This window comes from Mandrillus leucophaeus, unplaced genomic scaffold (assembly GCF_000951045.1).
Source record: "Mandrillus leucophaeus isolate KB7577 unplaced genomic scaffold, Mleu.le_1.0 Scaffold23, whole genome shotgun sequence".
In the NCBI taxonomy this organism is placed as follows: Eukaryota; Metazoa; Chordata; class Mammalia; order Primates; family Cercopithecidae; genus Mandrillus; species Mandrillus leucophaeus.
Window position 1 is genome coordinate 1,313,784 of NW_012102365.1, and position 19,110 is coordinate 1,332,893.

General features: G+C 53.6%; 2 protein-coding genes across 2 annotated transcripts in view; both read left to right on the forward strand.

Annotated features, from left to right (window-relative positions):
• ZDHHC18 (zinc finger, DHHC-type containing 18) overlaps positions 1 to 12,184 on the forward strand; it is a 34,238-nt gene extending 22,054 nt beyond the window's left edge. Inside the window, exons 3-10 of the mRNA XM_011981662.1 lie at positions 3,144 to 3,293; positions 4,854 to 4,991; positions 5,112 to 5,160; positions 5,675 to 5,777; positions 7,314 to 7,426; positions 8,287 to 8,386; positions 10,763 to 10,840; positions 11,432 to 12,184. Coding sequence (XP_011837052.1) covers positions 3,144 to 3,293; positions 4,854 to 4,991; positions 5,112 to 5,160; positions 5,675 to 5,777; positions 7,314 to 7,426; positions 8,287 to 8,386; positions 10,763 to 10,804 — 695 coding nt within the window. The 3' untranslated portion in view covers positions 10,805 to 10,840; positions 11,432 to 12,184. The remainder of the gene's footprint in view (positions 1 to 3,143; positions 3,294 to 4,853; positions 4,992 to 5,111; positions 5,161 to 5,674; positions 5,778 to 7,313; positions 7,427 to 8,286; positions 8,387 to 10,762; positions 10,841 to 11,431) is intronic.
• Positions 12,185 to 17,828: 5,644 nt separating this feature from the next.
• On the forward strand, positions 17,829 to 19,104 carry LOC105540905 (14-3-3 protein sigma). Its single transcript, XM_011981663.1, has one exon. It carries the CDS (start codon positions 18,034 to 18,036, stop codon positions 18,778 to 18,780), a length of 747 nt encoding a protein of 248 aa, XP_011837053.1. The 5' UTR covers positions 17,829 to 18,033; the 3' UTR covers positions 18,781 to 19,104.
• Positions 19,105 to 19,110: the final 6 nt, after the last annotated feature.

Consider the following 19,110-nt stretch of genomic DNA (forward strand, 5'->3'; position numbering starts at 1 on the left):
TCCAGAGTAGCTGGGATTACAGGCGCGTGCCCGGCTAATTTTTCTGTATTTTTAGTAGAGACGGGGTTTCACCATCTTGGCCAGGCTGGTCTTGAACTCCTGACCTCGTGATCCACCCACCTCGGCCTCCTAAAGTGCTGGGATTACAGGCGTGAGCCACCGCGCCCGGCCAACTCTTCATTCTTTTAATGATTACCTTTATGTGAAAAAAATTGTTACTTTTGATATAATACAGTTTATCAAATTGCTCTTTTATGATTAGCCCCTTTGTGTCTTTTGTTTGTTTGAGACAGGGTCTTGTTCTGTTGCAAAGGGTGGAGTGCAGCGGCACAATCATAGCTCAATGTAGCCCCAAACTCCTGAGCTCAAGCAGTCCTCCTGCCTCAGCCTCCTGAGTAGCTGGGACCATAGGCATGAGCAGCCATACCCAGCCACCTCCATATGAATTTTGGAATGATTTTTTCACAAAAACAACCTACTGGGATTTTTAACTAGGATTATGTTGAATCTGTAGCTTAGGAAGAATAAATTATTTCATAATATTCAGTCTTCCAATCCATGAATATGCTATATCTCTGCATTTTTTTCCTCTTACATTTCTTATTATGAAAATTTCAAACATATAGAAAAGCAGGAAGGATTATAGTACAACTAATTCTGTACATTCATCATCTAGATTGAATAGTTGTTGATAGTGTGTCTTATTTGCGTATATATGTGTGTGTGTATATATATAAAATAACAAAAATTAGCTGGGTATGATGGCATGTGCCTATAGTCCCAGCTATGAAGGACGCTGAGTTGGAAGGATCATTTGAGCCCAGGAGTTCCGGCTGCAGTGAGTGTGAGCCAGGATCACTCCACTGCACTCTAGCCAGGGTGACAAAGTGAGACTCTGTCTCTAAAAACAAACAAAAATTAGGGAACAATTGGCCAATTTGCTCTTCTCAAACTATTTCATAGTAAATTATAGACATCATAGATACTTTACCCATAAATATTTCAACATATATCTTAAAAGTCTAAGGATAGTCTCCTATATAATCACAATTCCATTATCATATCTAAGAAAATTAATTGTTCCCTAATTTTTTTTTTTTTGAGACGGAGTCTCCAACTGTCGCCTAGACTGGAGTGCAGTGGCACGATCTCGGCTCACTGTAAGCTCCACCTCCCGGGTTCAAGTGATTCTTCTGCCTCAGCCTCCTGAGTAGTTGGGACTACAGGCGTCCGCCGCCACATCCAGCTAATTTTTTGTATTTTTAGTAGAGACGGAGTTTCACCATGTTGACCAGGATGGTCTCGATCTCCTGACCTCGTGATCCGCCTGCCTCAGCCTCCCAAAGTGCTGGGATTACAGGTGTGAGCCACCGCACCTGGCTGATTGTTCCCTAATTTTTGTTTGTTTTTAGAGACAGGGTCTCATGCCCTCACCCTAGCTAGAGTGCAGTGGAGCGATCCTGGCTCACACTCACTGCATCCTGGAACTCCTGGGCTCAAATGATCCTTCCACCTCAGCATCCTTCGTAGCTGGGACTATAGGCACATGCCATCATATCCAGCTAATTTTTGTTATTTTTTATAAAGATGGGGTCTTCCTATTTGCCCAGGCTAGTCTTGAACTCCTGGGCTCAAGCACACCTCCCATCTTGGCCTCCCAAGGTGCTGGGACTACAGGCATGAGCCACCGCATTCAGCCTGTTTCCTAGCTTTTTTTTTTTTTGAGACCGAGTCTAGCTCTGTTGCCCAGGCTGGAGTGCAGTGGCATGATCTCAGCTCACTGCAAGCTCCACCTCCCAGGTTCACGCCATTCTCCTGCCTCAGCCTCCCAAGTAGCTGGGACTACAGGCGCCCGCCACTACGCTCGGCTAATTTTTTGTGTGTGTGTTTTTAGTAGAGATGGGGTTTCACCATGTTAGCCAGAATGGTCTCGATCTGACCTCATGATCCGCCTGCCTCGGCCTCCCAAAGCGCTGGGAGTACAGGCATGAGCACCGCGCCCAGCCCTAGTTTTTAATCTATAGTCAGATTTCCACAGTTGCCCTCCAAATGTCTTTCATTGCTTTTTGTTTTGTTTTGTTTTCAAAATAAGATCCATGATGTATTGCATTTCTTTATGTCTCTTAAATCTCTTTTAATTTAGAATCATCTCCTCTCTGCCTCTCTCTCTCTCTTTTTTTTTTTTTTAAGACAGATTCTGGCTTTGTTGCCCAGGCTGGAGTGCCGTGGTGTGATCTTGACTCACTGCAGCCTTGACCCTCTGGGCTCAAGTGATCCTCATGCCTCAGCCTCCCAAAGTGCTGGGATTACAGGCGTGAGCTACTGCACCCGACCTCCTCTCTCTTTTTATAAATGACATTGACTTTTGTTAGAGATCAGGCCAGCAGTCTTGTAGATGTCTGATGTTCTAGATCTGACTTTTTCCTCATCGTGTTACTCACTTTGTTCCTCCATCTCCTGAACTTCCTGTAAACTGGGACATAGGTCTAGGCTTGATGAGATGCAGATAAACCTCGCTGGCCAGGCACGGTGCCTCACTCCTGTAATCCTGGCTGTTTGGGAAGCCGAGGTGGGCAAATCACCTGAGGTCAGGAGTTCGAGACCAGCCTGGCCAATGTGGTGAAACTCTGTCTCTACTAAAAATACAAAAGTTAGCTGGGCATGGTAGCACACTCCTGTAATCCCAGCTACTTGGGAGGCTGAGGCATGAGAATCACTTGAACCTGTGAGGTGGAGGTTGCAGTGAGCCGAGATCACGCCATTGTACTCCAGTATGGGCAACAGCATGAGACTCTGTCTCAAAAAAAACAAAAAACAAAAACAAAAACAAAACCTCACTAAGCTTTCTGGGGGTCTCTTTCTCTGACAGCCCTTCTTAGAGTGGGTAAGGCCGGCAGGTGTATGAACAAGTATGTAAAGTTTTAGCATAGCGCCTGGTACAGAGGCAGTCTCAGTACATGGTGGCAGCTCCTAATACTTGTCCCTGCCTTAGGCCAGACATTTTACTCCAATGTTTGTTCCTGGGAACCTGTTACCCTGACGATTCTCCTGGACTGGCCAGGCAGCAGTAGCTTTCCCCTGCTGGGGATCTGGGCCCTGGGCTGCCTTGGCCATTCCCCGTCTTTCTCTCCTCCTGCCCTCAGACAACACAGGCAGTTCTACATACCGGCCACCCCCTCGGACCCGGGAGGTGCTGATCAATGGGCAGATGGTGAAGCTAAAGTACTGCTTCACCTGCAAGATGTTTCGGCCACCCCGAACCTCACACTGCAGTGTCTGTGACAACTGTGTGGGTGAGTAGGAGGCGGCAGGGAGGGATGCAGGGATTCCTGAGAGAGACTGAGTCCTGGGGGTGGGGGGACATCACGCATGGGGATGGTGTGGGCAGGGTCTGAAATACCCAGGGCTGGGCAGGGGGACTGGTTCACCCAGATTTGCCCTGACTCAGGAGGGCCCAGGGGAGGGGCCCTCAGCTTCACCAGGAGTGTTTTGGCTTCAGCTCTGGATTGGTGGATTCCTTCCCCCAGCTCGGAGGTGCGGGGCAGACAGAGGGGCCTTGAACCCTTCTCCCAAGCTTCAGCCCGCTCCTCAGGAAGTCAAACCTCCCAGGAAACAGACTGAAATAATAACATTCCAGATGTGTTTGGGCCAGAAAGAATGATTTACTGTCCAGTGGCCCAGGGCACCAGCTGTACTGAAAGACTTTGATCTGATTCCCAGGGTTGAGAGGGACAAGCATCTGGGAAGAGAGGCATTTAAGCTGATGAGGTGCAGAGGATGTCACCACTGGAAATGGCTCCTGACCCTACAGCTGCCTGCAGTGGTTGTTTTGTCCCCTCTCCCTGCCCTCCAGAGGCTGTGTAGTTGTGACGGGCACCAAGGGTGGTCCCCTGGAAGGGTGCTGTAAGGGAAACGCTGCGTGAGAGGGCGCAGGTGAGCTGAGCCACAGTGACTGTGCACAGTTCCCAGGGCAGTGAGATCATCATGCCAGCTCAGTACTCCCTGAGCAAGAGAACAGCAGGGAGCACCCCATGACGGCATGCAGCAAAGGGGGTGACTCAGTGGGCACCATTCATCCCCGAGGAGCTGCCCCGCCCACCCCCTGCAAAGGGCGCTGGCCTTGGCATGAGGCCTGCAACGGGCTTGTGACCCACATTCCCACAGGGACTTCCTTTACCAGAGTCTGGGTGTGCCTCCACCCCCGGGGACAGTGTGCAGGTGAGCTCAGCCCTTTGACCTGGCCTGTGATGCTGGCTGGCTGTGAACCACATTGCAGCCCAGCCCCTCCCTGGGCCGCTAGTCCTAGAGCAGGGGACAGGGGTTATTGACTGTTAGCATGTGGTTGGGATGGTAGACCACGTGACAAGTACTTTTGTGAGTTTTTGTGCCGGCGCTGCTCCGGATCCTGGGGAGTCAGCATGGTGTGAGACCAGCACAGCCCCCCTCGCCCATGGAGCTTACAGTCAAGTAGGGCTGATTGGCCAATCCAGTAATTATAAATAAGCATAAAAACACACATGTGCAGAGGGCCACAAAAGAGAAGTGATGGGGCAGATAACAGGGCCCCCCCACCTAGTCTGGGATTGGAAGAGACTTTCTTAAGAAGGTGGTTTTGCAGCTGAGACATGGAGGAGAAGTTCCAGTTAGCCAGGTAAAGAGACAGGAGAAAGTGTATCAGGCAGTGGGAACTGGTACACAAAGGACCAGAGGCAGGTGTGTCCAAGGCCTGGGAGCCAGCTGGTGCTGTGAGAGTGAGCGGAGTAGGAAAACACCAGCCATGGTTGAGGCTGCCAAATGCCTGTGCTGGCTGCAGGCCAGCCCACACTAACCCATCGCCCCTTGCCCTTGTCCAGAACGATTTGACCATCACTGCCCCTGGGTGGGCAACTGTGTGGGGAGACGGAACTATCGCTTCTTCTACGCGTTTATTCTCTCCCTCTCATTCCTGACGGCCTTCATCTTCGCCTGCGTGGTCACCCACCTGACGTTGCGTGAGTTGGGGGTGAGGGCAGCGGGGGAGTGGAACGGGCCAGCCAGCAAGCTCAAGGGTCAGCAAGCTTCAGCAGTCACTGTCCCTCTGAGCTTGTCCTCTCCTGTTTGTTTCTCCCCAGGTGCTCAGGGAAGCAACTTCCTCTCCACTCTGAAGGAGACACCAGCAAGATATCCTTTGTCAGCTAGAGGACACTCCAGTGGGAACTGAGGTCCCTTCACTGGGTGGGTCCCATGCCTCATCCTCTAATCAGAGGGGAACAGCATACAGCTCACATGTGTCCTCTAGAATCCAGTGTACCAGCTCCTCTGTTCACACCCAGACAAGAGCTGATTCTACATGGGGCATTGTGGGGCCGGGGGTCCCCGTCTTCAGGGGCCTGGAAGAGAGTATGTCCCTTAAGATGCCAAGCTCCCTGGACCGTGTCATGCCTGAGGCTCTTTATGATTGGAACCCTTAGTTTTGTCTGCCGTCTGTCACTCTCACCTTGTCTGGCTCTTGAGTGGGGTCCTGACCTTCCGTGGAGCCCAGGAGGTGATCCTGCTAAGAAGTAGGGACTGGGCCACAGGAAGGTTCCAAAACTTCTCAGCTCTCTGGGGAAACAGCTTCATGGAAGGATAGGTGAGACAGACCAGGCTGGGAGGCTCCCCACCCTCCACCCGTTTAGGTCCTTAACTGCCTCACCGTGCTGGAGTTGGTCATCTGCTTCTTCTCCATCTGGTCCATTCTGGGCCTCTCAGGGTTTCACACGTACCTCGTCGCCTCCAACCTGACTACTAATGAAGACGTGAGTAAATCTGGAGCCACCCCTCATTCTAGGGCAGCGCCCTCAGGAGGAGGCAGGGCTGAGGGAGCCTGGGGCAGCCAAGCGCAGTCCTGACTCAGGGACTGCTGGGAAAACGCCTGTTAAGCAGCCAGATGCCTCCCAGTCCTCTCAGCTTGGCCCTGGTGGGTCCGATGCAGGCTTCTGAGACCTCCACATGCTTCATTCTCTCAGTGCGGGCTCTCAAGGCCCCAGGTTGCTTTTCTCCACAGCCCCGCAGGAGGCAGTGCCCATACCACAACACACATGATGTTTGGCTGGCACATGACCGCTTACGGAATTCTTTCCGTTCCCGTCATCTCTTTGGGTCCTTTTGCCAAGCCTGAGGCAGAAAGGACAGGGATGCTTTTTCCCCATTCGATGACTGAGAGACATGTCCCCTGTCTGGGAGGTCACACAGCTGGGAGGGGACAGAGGCAAGGTCGGTGCCCAGTCAGGTGCTCTCCCTCTTGCACACTGCCCCTGTCAGCAGCAAAGCCGTGACTGTTCTCAGGGTGTCACCAGCCTGTCCTGGCTGCCCCTCTTAATATGCACACCTGGGGGAGACAGGGGACAGGCCAGTGGGTTCCATTGACCCTCCCTACCTGGCACCCTGCAGACTGCCATCAACAAGCATGTTTGATGTGCCCAGCCCTGGGCCAGACCTGACTTCCCCTCGCCATCCTCCAAACACTAAAAAGCAAATGAGAGCATCTGTTTCAGGGCCCACCATCAACCCATCCTCCAACAGAAAATACATTCCCAGACCTCATCCTCTCATTCAGGGAAACAAAACTTAACACACATGACAGGGCGTTGTGTGCTTGGTGATCGGTGAGAACAGAAATGCCGTCAGCCAGCATCTCCCTCTGTAGCTTCTTGGGTGCCAGTTCTGCAGCACATTACCAGAGGTTAAAGAGAAAGGAGTGTGTGGCCAAATAAGTGTAGAAAGCTCTAGGTATGATTAGAGCTCTAGCTCTAGGTAATACCTCTAGGTCAAAGTATTCTTTATTGCTAAACTCCCCAGTGCCTTCCATAGCTTGGCTTCACAGAGCTAGAGAATCTGGCAAAGATTAATCTAATGCCCTGGCAATGCCATCTGAGAATTAGTATTATTTTCCCTATTTTCCACATGATGACTTAGGCTCAGCAAAGTGGTGATCTGTCCAGGTAGCATAGCCAGTGAGTAGCAGGGCTGGGGCTCACAGGCAGGTCAGCCCTCGCCCTGTGCCCCTGCACTACCCTCCTTCAGAAGCGGCTGGCCAGAGAAGGGAGGAGTCATCCGAAAGGTTTCCTCTGGTGCTTCTCTTGGGCTCTGCTCTGTCATCTCCTCTTTGGGGCCTCCTGATCTCTGCCAGGGGTCCCCCACACCCTCATTGAATGGCCCACATGAAAGACATGTCCCCTTCTCTAACCAGAATTGGTTTTGGAATTGACCAGCTGTCCCCAGCCTCTAGACCTCCCTCCTAGAAAAGTGAAGCAAAAGGAGGCACTTGACCCAGGCCTCCTTCCTGCTTGCAGATCAAAGGCTCGTGGTCCAGCAAGAGGGGCGGCGAGGCCTCTGTCAACCCCTACAGCCATAAAAGTATTATCGCCAACTGCTGCGCTGTGCTGTGTGGCCCCCTACCTCCCAGGTAAGCGAGTGGGGTACAGAAGAGGGGTAACAGGGCCAGGCCTGGCCAGTGATTAAAGTGTTCCTGGATGTCAGCCGACCTCCTCCTATACCCTAGATGCCCTCCATCCACCACCCTCTGGAGGGCATTTGTCATGTGAAGGAATTCCATGGAGAATTGTTATTTAATCACGTGCTCATTGTAGAAAAAAAAATTAAGTACAAAATGTAAAACAGAAGAGCATTGGATATGACATGTAATCCTGCTCCCCGGGGATAACCACCATGACTGTTTCAGCCACGCTTGAATGACACTGCCCTTCCAGTTGCCCACTGCACGGACTGGGTGGCGACTCCATCCTCTCCTGGCAGTAGGAACCCTGGGGACTCAGCCCTGCTGGGACACTCCCTGTTCATCCTGACACCAGGGGGCACCAGAGAGCTCCAGAACGGGATTAAATTGCTGTAGGCACTGCCAGAACGAGTCATTCCCACATAGTCATGTCCCCTGCCCCACCCAGTATCCCTGTCACCCAGCCTGCCTAGAGGGGAAAGGAACACAGGAATCTCATAGTCACCAAATACCTGTTCATCCTTGCTTTCTCCCGTCACCTGCAGCCTGGCTTCTTGGCAGCCAGACAGGTGGGCCAGTTGGAATTAATAGTAAATACATTCTGTGGCCAAAAGCCAGGTGGCCAGAGGGCAGAGAGAGGCCCGCCAGAGGTAAGGGTCTTTGGCCCCCAGATGGGGAGCAGCTGTCCTTTCCTCAGCCTTTCTTGGCCTGGGCCTTTCCTTGGCTGAGATAGACTCTGCCGTCCAGCCGCTGGCCTGGAGGCTCAGGGTTGGACAGAGCCCTCATGTGTCCCTCTTGTGTTTTGGAAGCCTGATTGACCGGAGGGGATTTGTGCAGTCTGACACCGTGTTGCCCTCACCCATCAGAAGCGATGACCCAGCCTGCAGAGCCAAGCCTGACGCCAGCATGGTAGGAGGCCACCCCTGACCATGGCTCAGTACTTGCCACCTGCTGGCCTGTCTGCCCCTCCGCACTCACCTGCCGGGACCCTCCCTGTTCCATCCAAGGGAAGCAGAACTGCCAAAGACTCAAGTCTTTTCATATTTATTTCCCCCCCTGCGTGGCTTTCCCTGAACTGTTCCGTGGCTGTGCCCTCTGCTCCCCAAACCCAGGTTCCCACAGCCTTGGGCCCTAGGTCCCCCTAGCTGATCAGTGCCAGGAGAGACCAGAGCCTCTGGAGGCCACCCAGGGGACGACACCAAGTCCTTGCCTGTGCCAGGCGAGCCCTGTGTGAGTGAGGCTGTGAACTGAGCGTGAGGCCTCCCAGGTGGGGGAACTGCTTGGGCCTTGCTGAGCCAAGGTCCTCAAGGTGAAGCAGGACGGAGGAGCGGCCAGCTCTGGACAGAGGGCTGTGGAGAGGAAGCCTCTATGGGCTGCTTTGGTCTGTGGGCTCCTTCATTCTCTTGGTGATAATTGCTCTTTCTTCTTTGGGATTTTTGGTGGGGTTTTTTCCCCCTTTTTTTAATGGAGTTGGCCAATAGGATAGAGCTGGGGTTCCAGTAGAGAAGGCAGGGTTGGTGGTGGGTGGGGGCAGCCTCTATCAGACCAAGGTGAATTACCCAGCCAGGCACCCACAGCCTCAGCTCCTGTGCAGGTCCTGGGCAGCACAGTGGAAGTGCGAGCCTGGTCCCTCCCCTGCCTGTGGCGAGCTCTTTAAGGGATCCCAGCCTGCCCCTCCACCTCTCTCCCAAGCCAGGTCCGGGCATGGGTAGGTTATGCTCATGCTGGCAATACTTGAAACGGGTTTATTAATGCTGGGTATTTTGCACAATTTTATAGACCTCTTTTCTACATAGTCTTTTTTTAAATGGAAGGAGAAAAGGTCAGCCACATTACTGTCTGTGTAGTGCCAGGTGAAAGGTTATCAGAAGGCTGGTTGGTTTTAATAAGTTTATTCCAAGAGACCTTCTGACTGGAATGAATGAGAGTGTGTGTGCATGTGTGTGTGTGTTCGTGTGTGCCCTGTATGAATGTGGCTGGCTCCCATATCCCCTGGGCTGCCCCCTGCCCCCTGCCCTATCCCCTTTGAGTGTCAGAAGCACTCTGAGCCAAGAGGACAGGGGGCACGTGCATTGGTCACGAGAAAACCCTGGGCTCCCACTGGGGCTCAGCCCAGCCTCCTATCTTTCCTTCTTCTGTGGACTTCAGACAGCCAGTGTCTGGGGACTCTGCCACTCTACCCCCAGCCCTACCCTCCAGCCCCCAGGTGAGGCTTCCAGCTGGGACCTGCCCAGGCAGGCTGAGCCTGGGTGTGGTGGGTGGGGTGATGGCTCTGGGGAGTGGCTGCCATCCTACAAGCCACACCCCCTCCTCTGAGCTCGGAATATGGGACCCAGTGCCGGGAGCCGGAAGACAAGGTGTTTCTGCCAAGCGGGGACCTCCATCCAGAGAAAAGGAAGGAAGGTGCAGGGTGGGCCAAGAGGCAAGTGAAGGTTGGCCTAAGTCTGGGCCGGAAACTCAGAGGATGTTTCTCCTCTGCTGGGAGCTATAGTTTCTTATCAAAATAGATATTGTCCCACCATCCCCTTCCTTGGCTCTTCAAGTGGGCTGAAGCCCTTGGAAAGTGACATAGGAAGTCCCCAGATCTTGCCCGTCTCACTCCAGAGGCCAGTGGTCACAGACAGCTGGGAATGGCAGCCACAGAGGGTCCCGTCTGGGAGAAACAGCTTCATTCACCCCAACCTCAGGGCCCTGGGCCATCACTGCAGTGGCCCTGGGAGTTGAGGAAGAAGCTGGCTAGAGGAGGGGGCTCCCATCTACCTTTTATTTAAGCCAGTATTCTTTGTTCCTGCCTGTAATAAAACTTTAGTTTATAAGAGTTGATTTGCTTTGGTTTGGTTTTTGTTTGCTTTTCCTTTGCTGAGGCCCCAGCTGGCAGCCCTCTGTTCTTTCGGACAAAGTTGGTTATTTCCTGGGGAGACTGTGCGAAGGCAGGCAGCCCAGTGATCTGGCTACATCTTCCCTCACCTGGCTGGAGCTCTGTCCGCCGGAGGCAGACCAGAGAGGGCTGTGGCTGAGCCCCCATGGGCACGTGAAAAGAGGCCATCCTGTCCCCTCTTTGTCCCCTCCACCTTCCCCTGCCTCAGGGGCTTGGAGACCCCCAAATTCTTCTTCCCTACTGCCTTTCCACTCCGATCCCCAGTGAGTGCTCAGCTAAGAAAACGTTTGAGACGGTAGATTCCAGTTTGAGAGCCGGAGCTTCCCTGGCTACCACCTCCAACCTGGGCAGCAGGGCCCAGCCAGACAACTCATAACACTGGCCCACCTCTCTGGTATCTCCCTCAGGAGGACACCTGTCAGGATTTTGCCATCTCCTGCACAGCCTGAGGGGAGCTAACAGGTCTCTTTGCAGAGGGTTAGCGGGTAAGACCGTTTCTCCCCTGTCGGCCAGCACTGCCCGCTCCCTTCACACACCATCTCATCTTCATCGCATGCCTCGCCAACCCCATGGAGCCCGTCCATCTGTCTGGTGTGTGGTGCGGTGTGTGTGCTGGTGGTGGTAGGGTCTCCAGGGATTCCCTGCTAAGCACAAGGATCGGGATATAGGGCCAGGCTAAGAGCCCAGCCCCACTGTGGACTGAGGAGGTAGCTTCGCGCAGAGCAGCTCTCCAGCTGGAAGAGGAGGGTGAGGGTGAGGCTGGGGAGAGGATGGCGAACCTGCCCTGAGGTGCTTGGGTCTGTGCTGGTGGAGTCCTGGTATGCAGGGGCCACCAGTCACTAACGCTCTTGTGTCCTGGCTTTCTGTCCCCGCTGAGCTTTCTCTCACCTGCCCGTTTTCTCTCCTGCTTTGTTGCCTGCTGCCTGAGCCTTGCTTGCCCCTTTTCTCGGGGAGAGAGGCAGGTGCTGTGGCAGCACCTGTCCCCACCACCGGGGCCCCTGCAGGCCGCCTCCCTCCTCCCAACCCCGCTAACCCTCTCTCTTCTCCTTCTTTGCTGTCCTGCCGGGGATCTCCAGTGTGTGCGGGGGCTTAAAGACCTCCTGAGGACCGCTGCTCTCTGCCTCTCCAGGAGTGGCCTGGGGGGAGCCAGGCACCCGGCACCTCCACCTGCCTAACCTGTGGCCCATCTGCCACCATCTGTGCCTACAGGGTCTGCCCCCAAGCCTGCCCTGCCTGTGTGCTCTCTAGGGCCCCCATAGGGGGCAGGGGCTGGACTCTGCCCCACTCCCGCTCCATGCCGGCCAGAGTGTAGAAAGCCATAACGCAGCCATCAGCACAATAATGTGACTCTATGCTGAAATGCTCCCTCTCTCTTCCACTGACTTCCCCTTCCCCGGATTTGTGAGGTGTCAAGACTCTAGGAATCTGGCCTTACAGCCTGTCCCTCCACCCCCTCAGATCAGGCATAGCCATAGTCAAGCCCAGCAGGTTTCCTCAGGAACTGTCTGGGGTGTTGATGGTGGATGACGCTGCTGAACAAGTTTGGTGACTGTTCTAAGCACAACTGGCTTGACACTGTTCCCACGGCCTGTCCACCTCCCACCCCCAACCCTCCACCGGAGTAGGTAAGATGTAGGGAGGGTGCGTGCCTCCTTTGCTCTAGGCACCGAGGGACCGAGCCAGCTGTGCACAGCCCCATACGCTTCAGGGGACTAAAGGAAACAGCTGGTCCAAGGAAAATCAGCTGAGCCCAGGGCTGGGGGTTGCTTGTCTGCTATCCTGTACGTTTTTTTAACCAAAATAAAGATTCCCCTTTTCTTGCCATACCATTGGCTGTCTGGTGCCACCTTTACTTTGGGGCCCAGGGATGGGACCTGTAGTGGGCGTGCAGAACATATGGCTCCCCCTCGCTCCCAGCTTTCTTCCAACTGGCCAGTGCTGCTCTGGAGATTTAAAAGCACAACAAAGCCAGCAGGCACACAGGAAAAGTGGTTGGCATCCTTTTCACTCTGCCCCTCCAGAACTCTTGGTCTCAATTCCAGACACCACCCAGCCTTAGCTGACCTCTGGTTTCGGAAAGGTCCCAGCGCAGGCTGAGACAGAGAGTTGTTAAGTTTGGGACTGCCATACCCATGAACTGAGCCCAGCCCAGGGTAATGATCTCATGGAGCCTTCACTCTCCCCAGCTGCTGCCCCACGTCAAGATACACACATGTGCATACACGGTACTATGGGCCAAAAAATAATTACCGCTACCATTCAGCAAGGGCTTGCTGAGTCCCAGGAGGGACTCTTGTCCGCCAGAGGCAGGCAGAGAGGGCTGTGGCTAAGCCCCCATGGGCACATGAAAAGAGGCCATCCTGTCCCCTCTTTGTCCCCTCCACCTTCCCCTGCCTCAGGGGCTTGGAGGCCCCCAAATTCTTCTTCCCTACTGCCTTTCCATTCCGATCCCCAGTGAGTGCTGAGCTAAGAAAACGTTTGAGATGATAGATTCCAGTTTGAGGAGGATGATGTCACCCTTTTTACAGATGAGGGAACTGAGACTCAGGGAAGAAACAGGAGCTGCCCAAGGTCACCCAGCTGGCAAAGCAGCAAATCCCAGATCGGAACCTGATCTCTGCCCCGAGCTCTGAGCCATCTGCACTACCTAAGGAATGAATACAGCAGTGGGAGGATGAGATCTTGGAGAAACCCTAAAATTAGAGAATGTCATAGCCAGTAGAGGGCTTAGAGTTGATCTGGGCCAGCCTCCTTGTTTTACTGATGGGGAAATTGAAGCCCAGAGGCAGGAAGGGACCTGCCCAAGGCCTTAAAACAGAGCTGGGATGCAGTCCCACACTCTGACCTCATTCCATTCTCTCTTCATAAATTCCGCACTGTCTCTAGACTGGACTGGTTTAGATGTGGGATACTCTAAACAGCAGTGCCTTCAAGAGAAAAAGAATCAGAACCACGAATTACTTAAAAGTAATGTAGGCTACTCTGGGCACACTGCCTATGGGGTCGCCCTGCTCCACAAGGAGCAGTAAAGATAATAAATATAATTGAATATCCCTTCCCAAAGGCAACTAGTAAAGTGAGCCCTTGGCTAGGTAACTGCACTTTTGTTCACAACTAGCCAGTGGGAAAAGGTGCTAGAGCTTCCTCTGGCCACCTGTTTAATTTGATCATTCCAAGACGGAAACATTTCTCAGGAAGTTCTTTCTAGAATCTACCTGGCATCCCTCCCATTGCTATCAGAGCCCTGTCCTCTGTCCTCAGTGGAGGTAGACAGCAAATGGTTGCTGCCTTCATCACAACCCTTCAAAGCCTATTATTACCAGCTAAGAAGGATTGGTTGACTATGGGGCTAGAGCCCTTAAGCCTGCTGGTAGAATGGATGCTGTACAGGAGGAGGGTGGGGAGGTAGCAAGCAGGATGAGGATAGCCCCTTTGGGCTGCAACCCCAGCTCCTGTCCTGCTGACTCAGACAGCTGACTGTGGAGCTCCATGCCTTGCCAGGGCCTGCTGCCTCCTGCCCGTCTGAGCTCCTGAACTTGGGAAATGGAGGCCCGGAGGCAAAGGGAGGTACCTGAGACAGGAACTGAGTCAGGATCAACAGGCCAGAGCGGGCAGGAGGTGTCAGGCAGCCTGGCTCCCAGATGCACCCCTGAGCTCCAGCAGGGGAGGAGTAGGAATGAAGGGGCTTCCCTGCCCTTGCTCATGGCTATGCGGAGGGCGTGAACCACCACCAGGTCCCCTGGCTTCAGTGGCAGAAAGCAAACGGTCCCTCCCTGGACTCAAGCTCCAAAGTTCCTGGGCCTGCCAGGCCCTGCCTTCCAGGTTCCCAGTGTCCTGGGATCTCCAGCTTTCTCCCAGGACTTGGGGAAGCCTCGACTAGATGACTAGTACAAAGGAAGGCCCCTGAGGTTCCAGGAGCTGCTGAGGTCACAGGAATGTCCTGATCAAGCTTGACCAACCCACGGCCCGCAGGCTGCATGTGGCCCAGGACAGCTTTGAATGCAGCCCAACACAAATTAGTAAACTTTGTTAAAACATTATGAGATTTTTTTGCACCTTTTTTTTTTTTTTTAGCTCATCAGCTGTCGGTAGTGTTGGTGTATTTTATGTGTGGCCCAAGACGATTCTTCTTCCAATGTGGCCCAGGGAAGCCAAAAGATTGGACACTCCTGTCCCAGATGGAGAGGAAGGAGGCAGTGCTGAGCACATCTGGCCGTCTGGCCATTCATCCATCTGGAGAGAGAAGGCTATGGGCAAACTGCCTCCTTCTCTCCCCTGTAGACACCCAACTGGGAAGGTCTGGCCTTTGGCTAAGTCCTGGCTTGGGGTCCTTCCTCATTTCACAGAACCTAGCTCTATGTTAGTGCTTTGTGAGTATATGTGGATCATAATAAAGTTGATGGGATTTTTTCACATGACAATAATAGTTGCCATCTGGCCAGGCACAGTGGCTTATGCCTGTAATTTCAGCACTTTGAAAGGCTGAGGCGGGTGGATCACTTGAGGTCAGGAGTTCGAAACCAGCCTGGCCAACATGGTGAAACCACATCTCTACTTAAAAAAAAAAAAAAGAAATATATACACACACACACACACACACGCACACACACACACTAGCCACGCGTGGTGGTGCACTCCTGTAATCCCAGTTACTCGGGAGGCTGAGGCAGGAGAATCGCTTGAACCCAGGAGATGGAGGTTGCAGTGAGCCGAGATTATGCCGCTACACTCCAGCCTGGATGACGACCGAAACTCCATCTCGAAAAAAAGAAAAAAATAATAATAGTTTCCATCCATTCTACTGTGCTTTCCATTAACTCGTGTAATCCTCTCAAGTCCCATTTTATACCTACAGGAACTGAGGCTCACAGAGCTTAAATCATTTGGCCAAGGCCACAAACAGCTATAAGATTTACATTTAGGCAGTCTGATTCCAAGGGTACTAGGCTATTCTGTATCTCATAGACAAACAATACATATTCACTTTTTTATCGTCGTTTTGTTTTGAGACGGAGTCTCGCTCTGTCACGCAGGCTGGAGTGCAGTGGCGTGATCTCGGCTCACTGCAACCTCCGCCTCCCGGGTTCAAGCAATTCTCCTGCCTCAGCCTCCCAAGTAGCTGGGACTACAGGTGTGCGCCACCACGCCTGGCTAATTTTTTGTATTTTTAGTAGAGATGGGATTTCACCATGTTAGCCAGGATGGTCTTGATCTCCTGACCTCGTGATCCGCCTGCCTCGGCCTCCCAAAGTGCTGGGATTACAGGCGTGAGGCACCGCACCCTACCCATATTCACTATTTATAAATTGGAAAGAATAAGAAAATCAAACAGACCAGGTGTAGTGACTCACACCTGTAATCCCAGCACTTTGGGAAGCCAAGGCAAGAGGATTGCTTGAACCCAGGAGTTTGAGACCAGCCTGGGCAACATGGTGAGACCCTGTCTCTACAAAAAATACAAAAATTAGCTGGGCGTTGTGGTGAGCACCTGTAGTCCCAGCTTCTTAGGAGGCTGAGACAGGAGGATCACCTGAGGCCAAGGAAGTTGAGAGTGCAGTGAGCTGTGATCATACCACTGTACTTCAGCCTGGACAACAGAGTGAGACCCTATCCCAAAAAAAGAAAATAGAAAAGAAAATCAAAGGGAAGCAAAATCAGTCAGTCTCACTACCTCAAGATACCCTCTATAAGCTGGTATTTTCGTGTGGTTCCTATCGTTTTCTACGTCAGTTCTCTGAATTGAGCAAAATCTTTGGGCTGTCAAACCTGAAATCCCCTTTACTTCCTTGGAAACCCTGTAGCATTAGTCCAGACATGTCCCTACTCCTCCTTGTGGCAAAAGAGAAGAATCTCATCTTTGGTCCCCAGAGTTCTGGCCTAAGCCTCCCTCTAGGAGGGAAGATGAGTGTTCAGACACTCAGGGTACCTGGGGGAGACACAGGCCTGTGAAATTATCCTAGCTCAACTATTAGGCGGGCAGAATCCCAGTGAAAGGAGCCGTACCCGAGGTCCATCTAAGCTTTGGCTAGGGGTGGGGCAGATAAGCAGGAATCCATCCCTGTAGGCTCAATGCCAACACCCTTTGGTGAAACTCCTGATGAAACTTGAGGCCAGGGCCCCAGCAAGCAGGGAAAGAAGGTTGGCAACAGAGGTCTCCATCTGAGGACTCTGCCAGGGGTCAGAGGTGGGGTAATGGTCAAAAGGAAGGAAGTGGCTCATGCCCATAATCCCAGCAGTTTGGGAGGCTGAGGCAGGAGAATTGCTTGAGCCCAGGAGTTTGAGACCTGCCTGGGCAATGTAGTGAGATCCTGTCTCTATTTAAAAAAAAAAAAAAAAAAAGGAAGGAACAGGGAAACTTCTGAGAGACAGGCTGGGGGAGGCATCACGTAGCTGGGATTGCTGCCCCATAAAACAGAATGGTATGTGTCACTGCCACCTCCCTTTCTCAGTCCTCTCTCTCCCCAGGTTGCTAGCGTCCCCCCTGGGGGATCAAACTGGACTGCTTCCCAGCCTCAGACAGAGAGCAGTCTGAGTCAGGCAGGAAAGTGGGACAGCCGGGGAGCTGGACCCCACCCTCTGTGAACCCCACTGGTACCTGATGGCATGTGGCTTGGAGAGGGCAAGTGACCTGGTGTGGAGGGCCAGAGGGTAAATCCTCAAACAAGTGGCAACAGGCCACCAACTTGAAAGGGAAAATTGTGTAGTGATGGGAAATGTGTCCAACAAACCTACTGGGTGACTAATTACAAAGGCTGGGCTGGAGCGTCAGAGGCTGCTTGTTAAACACTTCATTAAGTGGCACTCTGAAAGCTGCCACCTGCGCATTCTGGGAGCTCACAGGGGACCCTGAGGGGGAGTGAGGCCTGAGGGATGGAACCATCTTCAGGTAGATTGAGAAAGAGCCTGGATCTTACTTCCAAACACAGCCTGGAGCTCATAGGTCAGAGACTTCAACGGGAGAAAAGCTAAAGGAAGCAGGGTGCAGAAAGGAGTTTCAGGGAAGTGGTGGCTATGTGACTTTGAGCAAATCTCACCCCTCTCTGAGACTTAGTGTTCCCATCTCTGTGGTCCTGTGTGTGTCACAGAGACACAGTGGGGATTAAATTCGATCGTGAATATGAAAGTGCTTGGGAAACTCTATGGCCCTACCTAAACATGAGTTATCCTCACCTGAATCAAGGGGAGAAGTTACCTGGCAGGATTAGGAACCCCATCCTCCTGAACCTTTATGGGCTCTGTCGAGGCAGAAGCAGCCAGGGGCTAAAGCCGCCCTTAGCCTCTGTAAGGGCGCTGTGAAGGAGGATCTGATTTGAGAAGCCAGGCAGTTTCCTGATGTGAGCAGCCATATGATGCTAGCCCCGAACAAGAGGGGGCAGCCTAGAGCCTGGAAAGGTGCCTGTGCAGGTGGGGCCCACGCCCAGATTTCTTCTGCTGACTGTTCTGATGACTCACCCCCACATCCCAGCCTTTTTACCTTTACTGCAGAGCCGGAAAGGGTGTGGGGAGGAGAGGAGAGGGAGGCAGGTCTTGGGCCCTGGTCCCGCCCCCTGCTCCTCCCCACCCTTCTCTGGGCCTGGCCACCCAGCCAAAAGGCAGGCCAAGAGCAGGAGAGGCACAGAGTCCGGCATTGGTCCCAGGCAGCAGTTACCCCGCCGCCCGCCTGTGTGTCCCCAGAGCCATGGAGAGAGCCAGTCTGATCCAGAAGGCCAAGCTGGCAGAGCAGGCCGAACGTTATGAGGACATGGCAGCCTTCATGAAGGGCGCCGTGGAGAAAGGTGAGGAGCTCTCCTGCGAAGAGCGAAACCTGCTCTCAGTAGCCTACAAGAATGTGGTGGGCGGCCAGAGGGCTGCCTGGAGGGTCCTGTCCAGTATTGAGCAGAAAAGCAATGAGGAGGGCTCGGAGGAGAAGGGCCCCGAGGTGCGTGAGTACCGGGAGAAGGTGGAGACTGAGCTCCGGGGCGTGTGCGACACCGTGCTGGGCCTGCTGGACAGCCATCTCATCAAGGAGGCTGGGGACGCGGAGAGCAGGGTCTTCTACCTGAAGATGAAGGGCGACTACTACCGCTACTTGGCCGAGGTGGCCACTGGTGACGACAAGAAGCGCATCATCGACTCAGCCCGGTCAGCCTACCAGGAGGCCATGGACATCAGCAAGAAGGAGATGCCGCCCACCAACCCCATCCGCCTGGGCCTGGCCCTGAACTTTTCCGTCTTCCACTACGAGATCGCCAACAGCCCCGAGGAGGCCATCTCGCTGGCCAAGACCACTTTCGATGAGGCCATGGCTGATCTGCACACCCTCAGCGAGGACTCCTACAAAGACAGCACCCTCATCATGCAGCTGCTGCGAGACAACCTGACGCTGTGGACGGCCGACAACGCCGGGGAAGAGGGGGGCGAGGCTCCCCAGGAGCCCCAGAGCTGAGTGTTGCCCACCACCGCCCCGCCCTGCCCTGCCCCCTTCAGTCCCCCACCCTGCCGAGAGGACTAATATGGGGTGGGAGGCCCCACCCTTCTCCCCCAGGCGCTGTTCTTACTCCAAACGGCTCCGTGGAGAGGGACTGGCAGAGCTGAGGCCACCTGGGGCTGGGGATCCCACTCTTCTTGCAGCTGTTGAGCGCACCTAACCACTGGTCATGACCCCAGCCCTGCTCTCCGCACCGCTTCCTCCCGACCCCAGGACCAGGCTACTTCTCCTCTCCCTCTTGCCTCACTCCTGCCCCTGCTGCCTCTGGTCGTAGGAATTGAGGAATGT

What these genes read in the sequence shown, in the direction of transcription:
- LOC105540905 (XM_011981663.1), top strand. Translation starts at nt 18,034, where the DNA reads ATGGAGAGAGCCAGTCTGATCCAGAAGGCCAAGCTGGCAGAGCAGGCC.